General features: G+C 41.7%; 1 protein-coding gene across 4 annotated transcripts in view; it reads left to right on the top strand.

The window, feature by feature from the left end:
- Cdh20 (cadherin 20) overlaps window positions 1–15943 on the top strand; it is a 250098-nt gene that overhangs the window by 192002 nt on the left and 42153 nt on the right. For all 4 annotated transcript variants that reach the window (XM_041648982.1, XM_041648983.1, XM_041648985.1 and 1 more), the window contains exons 3-6: window positions 5854–6148; window positions 6639–6758; window positions 9024–9191; window positions 13878–14065. In XM_041648982.1, coding sequence (XP_041504916.1) covers window positions 5854–6148; window positions 6639–6758; window positions 9024–9191; window positions 13878–14065 — 771 coding nt within the window. The remainder of the gene's footprint in view (window positions 1–5853; window positions 6149–6638; window positions 6759–9023; window positions 9192–13877; window positions 14066–15943) is intronic.

Below are 15943 nucleotides of genomic sequence, written 5' to 3'. Positions count from 1 at the left end.
GAATGCGTCAGCTCCTAAGGCATGCCTAATGCTGCTGCAAGCTCCCCAGACTCTAAGTTCTCCTTCATCTTCTTTGTTCTTTCTGCACAATCATCCACGGCAGATACTGGTATCTCCAGGCCAGTTTCTCTTAGATTCACTTCCTCCTTCTGCTTCTACACTACTGTGAGTGAGCCTCTGTTCCCCGAGGTCAGATTAACGGCACAGGCACCGCCTCATCTCCCTGGGGAATGATTCCTCTGGGAACATTCATCTCTTGGAAGCACCTACTCCAGTATGCCAACCTTCTGAATCAATGTATCATTCAATAACACCATCTTCGTCAGACCCTCTCATATTTTCTGAGAGCAGGGCCAAGACAGGCCTTCTTCCAGCTTCCACCCATCACCTAACACTCATGCCAGGCATGTGCTCATTCTCCTGACCTCACAGGAACATCCTATAGCCACCTCTCTTAAATGCCATTCAAGTTCCCCAGGGTCTACCCAAAAACTATTTATGTCATGAACATTTCTTCAGTCTATTCAGAGTTCTGAAGACATTCAACTCCTTGATAATTGTGAAACAGTAGGAATCTGTGGTTATTGCTAAAATACATTTAAGAAAATAACATACTAATATCTAGCGATTAATTTACATTCTCCTACAATTTTGGGCTGTCTTTCCTTTTTTAAAAGATAGAAATAGGGGTGCTATTTTCCAGTCTCATCTACATCACCTCCCAAGCCCAGTACGAAGTGGCTGAAACAATAATGCAGAAGGAAAATAGCTATCAATATTGTAGTGGATTTCCCTAGTACTTTCAGCCACAGTTACATGAGACAGACCTTTATGACAAGGCGGTGAGCAAACGTTACCTAAGGAACGAGGCTTGGGGAAGGGGTTCTGGCAACCAGCCAGGTCACATGAGCGTTAAGTAAAGCTCAGCTCTCCATAGCCCTTACTCTTGTCCCACAGCCATGGGGTTTCATTCCCAGTGCTCTGAAAATAGCTGGTCAGCGACTTGAAATGTAGCCGTGGCATCACTCAGACAAGTGCAGCAGCATCAAGAACCTAAAGACTTGCTTCCTTGATGTTTGCTGATGGGCTGGGAAGCATGGAAACGCGTTCCACCTAGGGCACATTGACAAGTCGCCCCAGTCACCTGTCCCAGGTGAACACTGGGCTCACGCCATACTGGTGTCTCTACACACAGACACTTAGATATTCACATACCTGTGTACTTTCCCTTCTACTTTCTTTAGAAAGAAAAGCCATCCATCTTTTAATCTCTTTACACCAGAGACAGTTAGATTGCCACCTACAGTCCTGGGAAATGTCTGTTTAGAGAGCCTGCCAGAGTATTTGATATTTCAGGAAGGAATATAGCAACAAAGATCAGCTTTATTCAGCATGGTCTTATAAAATCTGCTCTACGCTTCCCAGGGACGTGGCATTGTCAAGTTAAAGCTAGATTATATTGACATTCACAAGGACAGGGTACAGAGAGGTCTGCTTGGGCACAGACCTGTAGTCACAAGTTATGTAGAGGCTAAGGATTACAAGACCCCTGTCTAACCACAATTAGAAGCACTCGGTGCCTTTCCAGAATGTCACTGAGCAAGCAGAAACTTCACTGGCAAAGGGTGTGAAGACCACCTGTTCCCAAAATCTTAAATCAACTGAGATTTCTTTTCATGTACATGTACTTCCCAGCACTCACTCCTATTCTGGCTAAGATCCTAAAGACTATATTTTAGTGTATGAGATAGCCATTTATCTTTCTAGAAGATTTCTCTGGGAAAGATATCTTCCAGAATGTACTTACATGCTGTAGCTGAAGTTCACTTAGTGTTCACTGGAATAAATATGAATAAAAGCAAAATGTTTTAATACCAATTTTCCATGTGCCTAGAGAAGAATGTTTTATATGTCCTCTTATGTAGTTTTTACAACCAAATGGGGATTCTGTGGCTCACAAACCCAAATGTTCCATGTGTATTCCTTTGTTGACTTTTAGCTTCTTAACGTGTCCCTGACCTCCATAGTCACCTGTTAAAGCTCTATACTGTGATGGAGCTGGGATTTCTCATTTCCCAACTGCACTCTATCATAGGGAAGGCAGGAGGCTGGAGGAAGATGAGACTTGTTCCCTTATTTAACCATCAACTGATCTAGCATGGAGGATTTTTCAAACTCTCATTATCAGACCAATCTGACATTACTTACTCTGTGTCAAAGGAAGATGTTCCTGGACTTCCTTAGTGGGGAGGGCTCATCCGAGTCCCTGAAACCATACGTAAGCAGTACTCTCTTCTCTCTCAGACCCAGCCTGAAGAGGTCCTCCCACATTTTGATGCCAGAAAACCCTAACTTCTTGCCCTACCTGTTGCTCCTGCTGGAAGATTCCCTGGCTATTTCCCAGAGTCATTGTAGATCTGATACCCCAGCATTCCCTCTTCCTTGCTTGCTATTAAACTAACTGATAGAGGGCTTGTTTCACAAGTGGGTCCTGGAGAATTCAGCTCCGTGCAAGTCTCTTTCACAGGTGATATGCTTCCAGGTCATAAAAGGCCCTTCTGCTGCACTGTAGAGCTTCTCCCCTCCCCTGATACTCTAGTCTGCATTCTGTTGCTATGATAAACCACCTTAACAAAAAGAAATCAGAGGAGAAAAAATTTATTCTATATGAGGCTTTTAGTAACAATCCTTCACTATGGGAAGTCAAGGCAGAAACTCATGGAGGAGCAGAGGCGTTAACCATGGAGGAGCAGAGGCGTTAACCATGGGGAGCAGAGGAGCAGAGGCATTAACCATGGGGGGCAGAGGCATTAACCATGGAGGAATGCTGCTTACAAACTTTTCTTCAGGTCAAGTTCAGCTCCTTTTCCACCAGCACCAAGGCATGGTACCACTAGCCGTTGTCTGGGCCATTCTACAAGAACATGCAATCAAGAAAATAACCGCATGGATTCCCACAGGCCATTGGCTGAAGGCAATTCTTCAACTGAGGTCTGCTCTTCTCGGTGTGTCAAGTTGACAACAAAACTGACAAGGACACCTTGAAAAGCAGTAGACACACTCAGAAGCAACCTGCAAGATACTATTCCTTAAAAGGAAGGTGACATAAGGCTCCTGCAAAAGCTTTAGCCTCAGCCTGTACAACCTGCTACAGGCCAGAGTACTTACCAAGAGGATTGCATAGTCTCCTCCAGAGAACTCTCTACAAAGATTCTTCAGTATCTTCTCATATAGAGGGAAGCCAGAGAAGGGCTGTGAGCTTCAGCACTGACCCCATTTGACCCTAGTCAGCCTCATCAACCGTAGGAAGCGTGGTTGCCCCTCAGCAGTGCTAGCCTTGGTTTCTCTTGTTTAAGCCTACACTAAATGCAGGCCACTTACACGTGGTCTGTTATGGTACCGTGTGCTTAATGTATCAAGCTCTGTGTCCATTATAACTTGTCATAACTTGACCTGTCCTATTGCAAGTCAAATGTCATATGTCTTAAAATTATGTATGGAAATATATAGATGTAGTTTTTCTTTTAATCTCATAATTTAAGAAACTCCTGAAACGTTTGTCTTTCTCCTTCCAGTTCTATGGTGCTGGGGAACATATTTCCAAAGGAAATAATCTTCATTTCTTTGTGCCCAGTTCCAAACTAAGTGTCTTTTACTTCTACACAATAAGTGCTAGGCTTTTCCCCTTGCTCTTTAAACTGAATAAATAGGAGACCTTAGTGTTAACAATGTATATGGAATAGAGACATGTGAGGCTGTCATATTCTATATAGAATACTTTTAAGTAGAAAGAAGTCCAAATCTATTTTTAGGTGATTTTTATTCTCTTCTTTCCCTTCTGTAGATAAGGCATAGCTTCAATCCTTAGGCAGCATGACTTGGCCAGGAATAAATCTAAGATTAGCTCCAAACCAGTCCCAGTCTCTAAAGCCATCCCTGTCTGAGGAGGCTGTAACTACACTGTCAGGTGTCCCCTGAGTGTCCCTACACATTAATCCTCACAGGAGTAGGATCAGAGCCCCTCCAGTGCTTTAGGGGCCCTGGTCATTGGGCTCTGCATAGCAACAAGGTCTCTAGCTCTAGGTAGTTTTTACGCCTGGAGGCTTGAAGAGAGCAGATAAGAGCCGGGTATGTTTATTCCTTTCTCTCAGCAGGTATGTCATCACCGTAATTGGCCCCATTTATAGCTTTCCTCCTATGGAAAAGGAACGGTGTTCTGTACCTTACATACATTAATCTCTAATGAACCCAGTAACCCTTAGTATTAATGCTATTCTCCATCTACAATATGGGAAAATTAAGGATTATAGACAGTATATTTCCTCATGACAGGGACACTTAGTTGATAACTGACATAAACCATATTCATATCAGATATATTGAGCTTGCAGCATTCAGCCTACCACTTGTTGTCTGTTTTATGATTTAATCCTTGGTGCTGAAGTGTACAAGTGTGGAAACATAGACAGCAGCAGAGTTAGCAGTGCTAACGCTAACTAAACTTAATGATTTTGCAGGTTCTTTTGGGGAGGCCTATAAGATAACACAAAATCTCAGCATTCTTTCTGTCTATACTCATTATGTGCAATTATCAAGACAGACATGTTTCTAGGCCAAGGTAAAATGGTACTCCCAGATGTCTTTGGAGAAATCATTACAAAAGAATATGAGAAGATGGGACTAGAGAGATAGCTCAGGAGTAAAAAGAACACTGGCTGCTGTTCCAGAAGACCCTGGTTTGATTATTAGCACACACAGTGGCTCACAACCATCTGTAACTCCAGTTCCGGGGTATCTGATGTTTTCTTCTGGCCTTTGTAGGCAACAGGCACATAAATAGTGCAGTTATACATACTGGCAAAACATCCATGTATATATAAAAATAAAATAATTTTTTTAAATCAACTTGAGAAAAATATAATCAGATAAACACAGAAGCAAGCCCCTAACTCAACCATCCACACATAGATTTTAGTGAATCAACTGATTCCAAATTCAGAGAGATACTGCTGTAAAACACACACACACACACACACACACACACACACACACATGCAATCAGCACTTAAACCATACCTGACACAAACTTAGTCTTAAATAGGAAACTAGAAAGTTAGGGGGTCTCAGAACTTGAAGCTTTGCAGGAGTCCATGAAAGTCACATTTTACTTCCTATATATAATGCCTTTACCTTTAATTTTTTAGAATTATATTTATTTAATGTATGTATGTGTGGGGGCCCATGTGCAGAAGTCAACAGACAATTTAAAGAGTCAGTTCTCTCCTCCCATCATGGGGTCCCAGAAACAAGTATAAATTATCAGGCATCTTGTAGTCCCTGGTCTTAATTCTTTAATGGGTCACTTCATCATCTTTTAAGCTGGTTTGGGGCTATGGTAGGGCAGAATACAGCTAGGCAGGAAATCCAGGCAGAGATAGAGGAGAATGAAGGCAGAGTCAGGGAGATGCCAGCAGCCACTAGAAAAGCAAGATGTGAGGTAACAAGCCACAGGCCTCATGGCATAATATAGAATAATAGAAATGGGTTGATTTAAATTGTAAGCCTGAGCTAATAGGCCAAACAGCTTGTCACTCATATTAAGCCTCAGAATGGTTTATTCAGGAACTAGCAGGTAGGAGAGAAAACTCCACTGACTATGACATAGAAAGCTGTATTTCCCTTTACTTATCATTTTAAAGCATGGTAGTTATTTACAGAAAGATTTTCTAAACGCAAATGTGGAAAGAACATTCATAGATAAAGGAAGGTCTTACATCTGTACAAAAGTGGAAATCAATTTATTTCCTACTCCTGTGTATGTCCATAATGAAATTTCAGTACTTTTGTCCCCAGCTTCATTCAGACATGGACAGAGGAGATGGATCCATCAAATACATCCTTTCAGGAGAAGGAGCAGGCATCGTGTTTACTATTGATGACACCACTGGAGACATTCATGCCATTCAGAGGCTGGACCGAGAAGAAAGAGCCCAATACACTTTAAGAGCTCAAGCCCTAGATAGGCGGACAGGCCGACCAATGGAGCCAGAGTCAGAGTTCATCATCAAAATCCAAGATATCAATGACAATGAGCCCAAGTTCCTCGATGGACCTTACATTGCCACTGTGCCAGAAATGTCACCAGTAGGTAAGGTGGGGATGCACTGATTCTTCACAAACAGTAGACACTCTCTAGGTGACCCTATTGTGTACACATAGAGCAGAAAATGTGCAGAAATCATAAAAGTGAAACCAAGATGACCACCAACTTGTTCAGTGGGTAGGAAGTTATGCAGATTTTTGAAGCCACCACATTAAGCATAATAAATCTCCCAGCCTCTTCCAGTTCTGATTCCTTAAGAATAAACTATGAATTAGAAGGCTAATAGCATATATTTGGTTGCTAAGGGTTAATACTGGCTGTTACCAATGAACAAAGAAGACTACATAGTCAGTGTTACTTTTACTGGTTACTAAGAATTTAAACACCCCATTGAGTAACAAGAGGCTAGATCTAGGAAGAAAACTCTCCCAAAGAAGCAAGCATAACATCTGCAAAATGTTTTAAGGTTGACCATTCAGGATATACCAGCTCTTTAAAACTGCTTGAACAGATTTCTCCCACTTCTCTCCCTCAGGTACCTCTGTTATCCAAGTGACAGCCACAGATGCTGATGACCCAACCTATGGCAACAGTGCCCGGGTAGTGTATAGCATTCTCCAGGGCCAACCGTATTTTTCTGTGGACTCCAAAACAGGTATATAGTACAAATGTCAAGGCAGAGGTGATTGTTTATTGAATAATCCTTGTGTTTCCTTCTTAGGACAGACCCAACTCATCTTTTCAAGGACTCTCCAGGAAATGTATTCCACAGAAAAGACTGTCATAATCTTTAGGATTATGAGAGCACACTGGAAGTGTTGGGTATGGGGGTGAGACAGTGTTCATGGATTGCTGAGCAACACTAAAGCCCTGCCTACAGAAATTGTCTCCTCATCACCTCCCCAAAACTCCCATGTCTATATTTATTTACCAAGGTTTAAGGTCTTCTATAACTCCATCAAGACCAAAGCAAGCCACATTCACCTGGGCTTGCTCTATAGTTAGACTCACAGAGCCTTCTGGGCAATCATTCAGCTGACCATCAGGATTCATTCAAGTGCTAACCAAGTTCCTGTGGTTACTGATATACCCACAACGTTTTATCTACTGGGCCAATCCTTGCTAAGCAAAAGACAAGGGCAGAGTGAATGACTGACAGGCAAGTGGGTTTTGATGAGACAGGCAAGAGCACATGAATATCGTCCCCAGAAAGGCAGACACTGTTGGAGGTCATTCCTCCAACAGGGGATGCAAAGAGAACAGAACTGATAAGAGGCAGCATGGCAGAAGAGGAGAGACTGGGAAGCCTAGGGCTTTGCTTGTTTCCAGGAACTTTGACTACAGGATTCATGTTTTATCCCAAGGGAAATCACTTTGGTGTCTGTATTGGGCAGAATAGCTACAGTTACTGTTACTGAGTCAGGGTTTCTCCTTCTCCAAGCACTTTCATAAACATTACCATTTTTAACCTCCCAATAGGAAGTATTATTGCTCCCACTTTACGGAGGGAAAGCCGACCTAAGAGGCAGAACTTGAGCAAAGAAACAACCACAGAGCCTAAGTCACCAGTGAACAGTCAAAGCCACCTCCTTTTCTGATAGAAAAGAAATATATCTCTGTTATTACTGGGAGAATTTTCTTTCCTATATGTCCTCAAGGTAGCCCAGCATTCAGAAAATGGTATCATAAAGGTAGAAAGTGAGAGAGTGTAAATTACTAGGAGGAAAGAGCTAGAAATGTCTATAAAGCAGAAGCTTCAGTAATTCTACCAACGGGGAAGGGGATGAATGAAGGGATGCCCGCAGGGAAGAAAACTCCTGGCAGAAACAGGGTCGTGCCACCTTTACATCCTCGGAAGGAGTGTACATTATTCTGACAATGCCCATGAGGGGCGTCAACAGTGTTAAGGTCAAAAATACATGAGGCGATTGTCATTGCTTTGGCCAAGAGGCAATTACAAGGAAAAATATTGCACATTTCCTTTCAGGACAACATCAGTGACTATACCACATACATCCCTGGAGGAAACTTAGGCAGGGTGTTGTCCCACGGGCTTGCCTTTCCCTGCAGGATGCCAGTTTAGTCACAGGCTATGTCATAACCCTGTAACAATAGGCCTTAACCTTCCGGCAAGTGTAGGAAAGCCAGATTTCCTAAACTGGAGGTTAAAAAGGAGATAAAACTCTAAACATCCCTGGCAGATTAGAATCTACTGTCGCTGCATATGGTTTAGACCCCTCTTCTTAGTGAAATCCAGTCACCATACCTTCATGCTGCTTCTCCTCTGAACTGTCTGGGGAAGCTAATCTTTTATGCATAGCAAAAATAAACAACACACAGTCTCTCTGCCCTTCCTGCTTCAGGAACTGGAGGCACAGAAGTAAGCAGAGGAAAAGAGAACAGTGACTGTAAACAAAGGGAGTCTAATCCTTTTTATCCCTCCTTCCCGGCAGGGGGAAGCAGGGAAACACACTAGGAGACAGTTTCTAGAAAGTCATCCACACTACCAGGGCTCTAGGGCTGAAGGCAGAAGGAGCGGGGAAATTATCTAGAATCACAGATTTGTAGACACATGGAGCTTTGTTTCCTGTACTCAAATCCCAGGTAAATACACTCTACAACCGCCTTAGCAGGCATGTCCTGCAGTCTGTAGGAAAACCACTGCTGCCACCTCCTGTTCTGCTTCAGTAACGTTGCCAAGGACACAGCCTCTGGGCCTTTCCTGATGGCTGACTATTTCTTGGTCCTTTGTTTCACACGGTGCTTTTCTGAAGCTGGGATTTTAACCACACGTTTAATAAAAATAGGCGCTGTGCATCTTGGTATTAGGTATTTACATACACAAAGGAGACAAGAACACACGCATCCTCAGAAGACCTGCTTTGCCAGTTTGCTTTTTAAAACAATTCCTATCCTGCAGGTGTAATCAGAACAGCACTCATGAACATGGACAGAGAAGCCAAAGAATACTATGAAGTAATCATCCAAGCCAAGGATATGGGAGGGCAGCTTGGCGGATTAGCTGGGACTACAACAGTCAACATCACCCTCTCAGATGTCAATGATAACCCACCCCGCTTTCCCCAGAGTAAGTACCAAGACATATCTCTCAGACCAGAGGGAGCCGCACCTCATAGAGTTTAGGGGTACTGTTACCTTGCATTAAATGTCATTTATTAATATCTTTCTGCACCACAACCATCAACCATCACTGAATCAGTGTTTCTCAACTCTTTTTTCACTACTTCATCCCTGTTAAATCTTCTTAGACTTTTTTTTCCCCATATTTTTAACCTGATGGCCACATCACCCACCTGCACACTGAGTACTAAGCATAATATTTGTCATATAGGGTTAAATTTTCATGGGTCACAAATCATCATCATGTGTAAGATTTGTTTTTGACCACTAATCTCCATCAAGAGCTCATTTTCACGAAAATGATTTTCCAAATGGGCACCAGTTCAGAACACATTTTGTGAGACAGCCAGAGCTGTAGCAAAACAGGCAGTAACCAAAACAGACCGCAGTAACCAAACAATATACAACTCGGTGCCATACATGATCTGTAGGGACACCAGGCTCGGGCACACAGGTACTAACCTCTGTCTCCCAAACTTCAAATCCACCCAGCGAGCACATGTCCTGTTATAGAGGGGGAAAACAATAAGGAATGTTTGGTGGGCCACTTGTGGGTTCATAAATGGTGCAGATTGAGTAGATTCTTATGTTGACTAATTCTGCAGCTGGGAAAGACTAAAGTGTCGTGGAACAGTTTGTGCAATGCACATGAGTTTGCTACTTGTTCTCAACAAGTGAAAAATGAAGGTCTCACAGGGTAATGAGACTTAAACAGAAGACTGAAGAAGAGAAAGGATTTACACTAGCAGAAAAGAAAACACAACACGCCAAAACGAAGAACCCACATTCGTTCAAGAACTATCAAGTTGAGATACTACCTAGGAATGCAATATACAATATATGTGTCTACACACACACACACACACACATTTATTTATTTATTTATTTATTTATTTATTTATTTATTTCTACACACAGAAAAAGACAGGGGTGGGCATGGGGGAAAGCACACAGCACAGGAAAAAGTAAGTATGGGCTCCTGACTCTCACTCTCCCGGCTAGAGGAAGCACAGCTGAGGGTTCGTCAAAGAGGACACCACTTTTAATCTGGAGCAGGACTGTACCACTGTACCGCTGACAGAGTAGAGAATACATAATGGAACTAGTGGCAGGCAGGGGAAGACAAATTCAGATTTGAATATGAAGTGACAGCAAAGCAATCAGCTTGAATGTCCTTAAGGAATGAAGATGTGACCTTGAAAGTGATGCCAGAAGGGAAGAAACCGAAGAAACAGCAGACACAATTCCAGGTTGAACACTTAGCAAGGAAAGGGGGGAAACAAACAAAAACTAAAACCCAAAAATGGGGCTGAGGAAACAGCTCGATCATTCAAGAGCTTGTTCTGCAAGCGTGAGCATGAGGACCCAAGTACAGTCCAAGAATCCCAGGCTAGCAATGCTGGTACCCTTTTGTAATCCCCATGCTGGGATGTCAGAAAAGAGTAGATTCCCGGGATTCCCTGCTCCATGTTCTTAACATACTTAACATAATATACAGTAAATTACAGGCCAGTGAGAAACCCTCGATCAAAACAAGGGGAAAGGCACCTAAGGAACAACACATAAGGTTTACTTCTGGCTTCTACACACAAGTATACACACATGCACGTGCATGCGCAAACACACACACACACACACACACACACCTAAATTACAAACAGAATAAATTCAGACTATTAGCTGAATAGCTTGCATTTTGAACCAGCTGGATCAAAATGACTTTTATTTCATTTATGTAAATAAAGAGAGCTCAAATAGTTGTTGAAAGACCCTCAGAGAGGACCTTCCCTCAGGAGGAGACCCCTGAAGCCAAAGAACAGTCCGAGACCTCTGGCTGCAAACAGCATGAGGTTTCTTTATTGGGTGTACACAGGTACCTGCAGGTGGCAAAGTCTATTCGGAGGACTTGCGGGCCTGCAGACTGGGTGAAGGTCTTTTTATAGGAAAAAGGGCGGGCAGAAGCAAGCATACAAAAGCAGATGCGTGGTTACAGGAATCCCATTGGTAGGTTGGAATGAGGCAAGGGGCACATATGGTTCCCCCCCCCCCCCCTGAACGTTCGGTTCCCCTCCCAGCACAGATGTATGACCACAGATATTCTGTTTTGCAGCTAGGGGTCCTGACCTCAGGTATCCTGTTTTGCTAAGCAAAAGTGATGTTCTCATGAGAGCAGGCTAGCTTCAGGTCCTGAGGGTCTCAAGCAAACAGGATGTTCTCATGGTATAGCTGACTGCAGGTCCTGAAAATCTTTCAAACAAACAGGATGTTCCCATGGGAGCAGGCTAGCTGTGGGTTCTGAGGGAGGGGGGTCCAGAGGGTCTTTCAGTTGTGTGCAAATGGAATACACAAAGTCGCCATGGCCATTCATGGAAGACAAAAGGCAGGATATCAGGCAAGTGTTTTGCAATAATACAAATGAGCAAGTTACTAAGATGACTAATTCACCAATCAGAGTGCAGTATAAACTTCCATACGGAGCGCGATGGGTGCAGCTTTACTGATCCTGAGTTCCATATTCATTCACAAATGACTCGTGTTGTGCGCCCCACATAAACACTGTGGGTTCTGAATATTCTGAATTATTGAACTTTTCAAATACGACACTAAATATGTATCCGTGATGAAGGCAGAATGGGAAGCAGAAGAGCCAAGGAACTGCAAAGCTCAACAGTTTAGAGATCCGGACCCTTGTGGATATAGTCACATGTTCCTCCAGGCATGGCAGCTCCTTAGAATATTACGCAATACAGTGAAGATGGGGACTTTAGTCCTACCCCCAAATCAAAGCTCTAAGACCATACAGTATTTTTGCACTTTTCAAAATAAATTAATTCATCATTAAATATTTCTCCATTTATTTGTGAAAGTCAAATTTGAATAATTTTATTCAAATATAACTATTTATTATTATTAAAAATAATAATAAATAATTATTATTTCTTAACTCTACCTTGAATTAAATGCTTCTGCTCTACTGTTCTTCTGATTCCCTATTGTAGGAAATCCGTTTAGCTTCTTTCTCAAAAATATTATCATAACTAACTGTGAGATGCTGACAAAATGTCATGCCTACTCTTTTATGTTGAACAAGCCTAATCACCTTTAACTGAACCACATTGAAAAATAATATTATGTGCTCAAGGTATTTACTTCTGTTTTTTTTGTTTGTTTGTTTTGGTTTTTCGAGATAGGATTTCTCTATAGCTTTGGTGCCTGTCTTGTAAAACAGGCTGGCCTTGAACTCGCAGAGATCTGCCTGCCTCTGCCTCCCAAGTGCTGGGATTAAAGGCATGTGCTACCACTGCCCGGCAAGATATTTATTTCTAATGCCATGTAGAAATTCTAATACATGCTGAACTTATAACTGTGTTTAAACACATAGGATAGCTTTCCTTTCTGAAAAGATTATAGGTACATGTATGTTTTGCCTAAAATTTCTGGGAAAAAAAGTGTAATCCATTGATAACTTCACATGGCACAGTAGAGAGTCCCTGACTCATACTTGTGAGGAACAAACGTTGCTTCTTCTCCCACAACCCTTGGGGGCCATCAGCTCCTTTGCCTCAGGCTTCCTCATAGTTTTACATAACAAAAAAGAGGAACTATGGAAAGGCTCAGGAGCTAGGAGTGCTTCCTGCTTTGGCAGATGACTCTGGTTCAGTTCCCAACACCCACATCAAGCAGCTCATGACTCACAGCCATTATCATTCAAATTCCAGAGAATAGGATGGCCTCTGTAGCCTGCAAGCACCTGATGCATGTGATACACAGAAACTCATGTAGTCATGCCTATATACACAAAAAATTGATAAGAGACTGAAACAATATTGAAAATGTGTGTGATTTTAGTTATTTAGTTAGCCAGCCTGGGACTGCTAAAAAAGTAAGTTCTCAAATATACAACTTCACAGAGGTGAAAATAGGCTAAAAAAATAAAGATTATGAACAAGAGCATCAACTCAAAAAGGAAGGCATACCAATGCTGGGCATCAACTCAAAAGAAGGCATTATCAACGCTGAGCTTCTTCTACATGTGGGATCCAGTTTGGGTATTTGAGTTTAGAACTAGAACACAAAGCCCATGCAGAGGCATCCAGATAGCCACAGCTACGGAAAACAAGTTGATGTACCTACCACACATGGAGCTCAAAGAGCTCCATCCACTCAGGCCACTGGTTATAGAGATGGGACCGTAGCACACAGGCCAGGACATAAACGGAAATTAGGACATTTGAAATCTGATGAAATAAATGTGCTTTATGATCCCATGCTGACGAGGAAAAGCATGGCATTGGGAGAAATATCCCATTCATGTGGCATCTTAAAAATGAGGAAGCAAGGAATTTCTTCCTACACTAAAGGATAAATGAAACAAAGAGAGGTCCACTGTTACCCTGTCTTACTCTTGGGCTCCGTGGAGCTATTTCAACTTCTCCTTATTGAACGTTCAGCACAGCCTATAAGGTGGTGAGGATGCTTTCACTCTCTGGACTGAAATTTTAAACTGTAAAACTTAAGTTTTAACTTATGAACCACGGAAAAAATGGCTTACATGGCATGCCTGATATGTGATAATAAGGCCAACTTTTAATGGTAGATTATCAAGAATACATGTTCCTGCTTTTCTTCACAGAACATTATCAGATGAGTGTGCTGGAGTCAGCTCCAATTAGCTCCACTGTGGGGAGAGTGTTTGCCAAGGACTTGGATGAAGGAATCAATGCAGAGATGAAATATACTATTGTGGATGGAGATGGTGCAGATGCTTTTGATATTAATACAGACCCAAATTTCCAAGTTGGCATCATAACTGTGAAGAAGGTAATCTAATTTCCTTTTCAAATCATTTTCAAGGGTACTTTGCATGGGGAATGCTAGTGAAGGGTGGTTGTATCATAGGATATGTTTTGTTTTATCCTCTGATAAAATCTCTTTCCTGGACCAATGAGATGAATCAGCAGGTAAAAGCATTTTTCACAAAATCCTGATGACCTAGAACCTACATTGCTAGAAGATAATCAACTTCTACAAGCTTTCCTTTTGAGCTCTACATGGCAGCATGGCACTGGTACACCCATACCCAGTCACATCCTCTCTCTCTCTCTCTCTCTCTCTCTCTCTCTCTCTCTCTCTCTCACACACACACACACACACACACACACACACAATTTAAAAAATAACTCTTCCTCATTAGCTTAATAAATAAACACCTCTTACTGCTTGGTCTTAGAGCAAAATCACTGGCTGTGGCATTATTTTATAGAAAGGGTTACTAAAATACATTACAAATAAGCCACTTTTACTTAGCCACTTAAACTGCTATAGCTTAATGCTCTAATGTTGTTAATGATTTAATCAATATTTGAATCCCACATCTTTACATTAGTTTATCATAAATAGAAAAGCAAGCTATATTATTATTAATAAATAATACATAGTACTTTTTAATTGCTTCTTGAAGACCCATAAATGCAAATGAAACTTGAAAAGTTTTATCAAACATAAAACGTCTTTGTTCCATCTCAAGGTACCAAGCTTCCTAAAGGTAAATGTTCATTTCTTATGTGCCATAAAGCACATATGTATAAATTCAATAAATGGAAGGTAAATTTCTCCTATTTTAATTTTTGTTTTGTGTGTGTGTGTGTGCAACATATGTATACACATGTGTACATGTGTACAAGTGTTTATGCACATACACATTTGTGTAGATGCATGCAGAGGAAAGAGGTTGATTTGCTAGCCCTGGAAATGCTCCTGCCTTTGCCTCATTAGCACTGGGTTTATTACAAATGACTGACTATGCATTAACTTGTATTTCTTAATTATACATCACTTGGCCTGGCTTTTACACGGATGCTTGGGATCCAGCTCAGGTCTCTATGATTGTGTGGCAATTATTTTACTACCTAAACCATCTCCTGCTGCCAGAGGCTCCTTGTTCATTCCCAGCCACCCAGTCCCGAAATAACCACACAGAAACTGTATTAATTAAAATACCGCTTGGCCAATCAGTTATATTGGCCAATCAGGCATATTTCTAGCTAGCTCTTATATCTAATTTATCCTTTATCATATCTGGGAAAACTTTAACTATCTGTCTTCAACTCTTCAAAGATCCTAGAAGGATATAACATTACCTAAATAAACAGGAAGTGCATTGTAAGCAATTTCCAAAATTCTAGAATTGATAGAGACATCTTGCTGCCTGGATAGTTACCCAAAGTTCTTCTGTAACATTGGAGCATTCATCTTCAACCTACAGGCATATAGTATCTGGCAGACTTTTCCATGAAGCAGAAAATTTCAAAGATAGTTCCACTTATATTGGCAGTTTGTCAGTCACTTTCTTGTTTGTCCTGTATATCCAATATACTTGGCAGACTCTTTCATGAATCTGGAACCCTGAAGGATTGCCTTGCCTTAGGCAAGTTAAGCAGTTATTTTTTGTGGGTCCTGCACGTCCCATTCATGCAGCATAGAATCCAGGCAAGAGCAGTTTCTTGCCCAAATGGCTAGCAAACTCAATAATAAGCCTCTTTGATACCCATCATCCTCTTGAAGTAGATTGGTGCTGCCAGGAGCAGATGAATTTCATAGTCATGAAAAGTCCTAAGTTCTTTTTTTTTTTTTTTTTTTTGACTTTTCGAGACAGGGTTTCTCCGTGGCTTTTGGTTCCTGTCCTGGAACTAGCTCTTG

The sequence above is a fragment of the Microtus oregoni genome, unplaced genomic scaffold, assembly GCF_018167655.1.
Source record: "Microtus oregoni isolate MIOR12 unplaced genomic scaffold, Mior012 000003F_ref0000135, whole genome shotgun sequence".
NCBI lineage: Eukaryota > Metazoa > Chordata > Mammalia > Rodentia > Cricetidae > Microtus > Microtus oregoni.
Note: the sequence above shows the minus strand (reverse complement) of the source record. Positions and strands in the feature narration are given on the sequence as shown.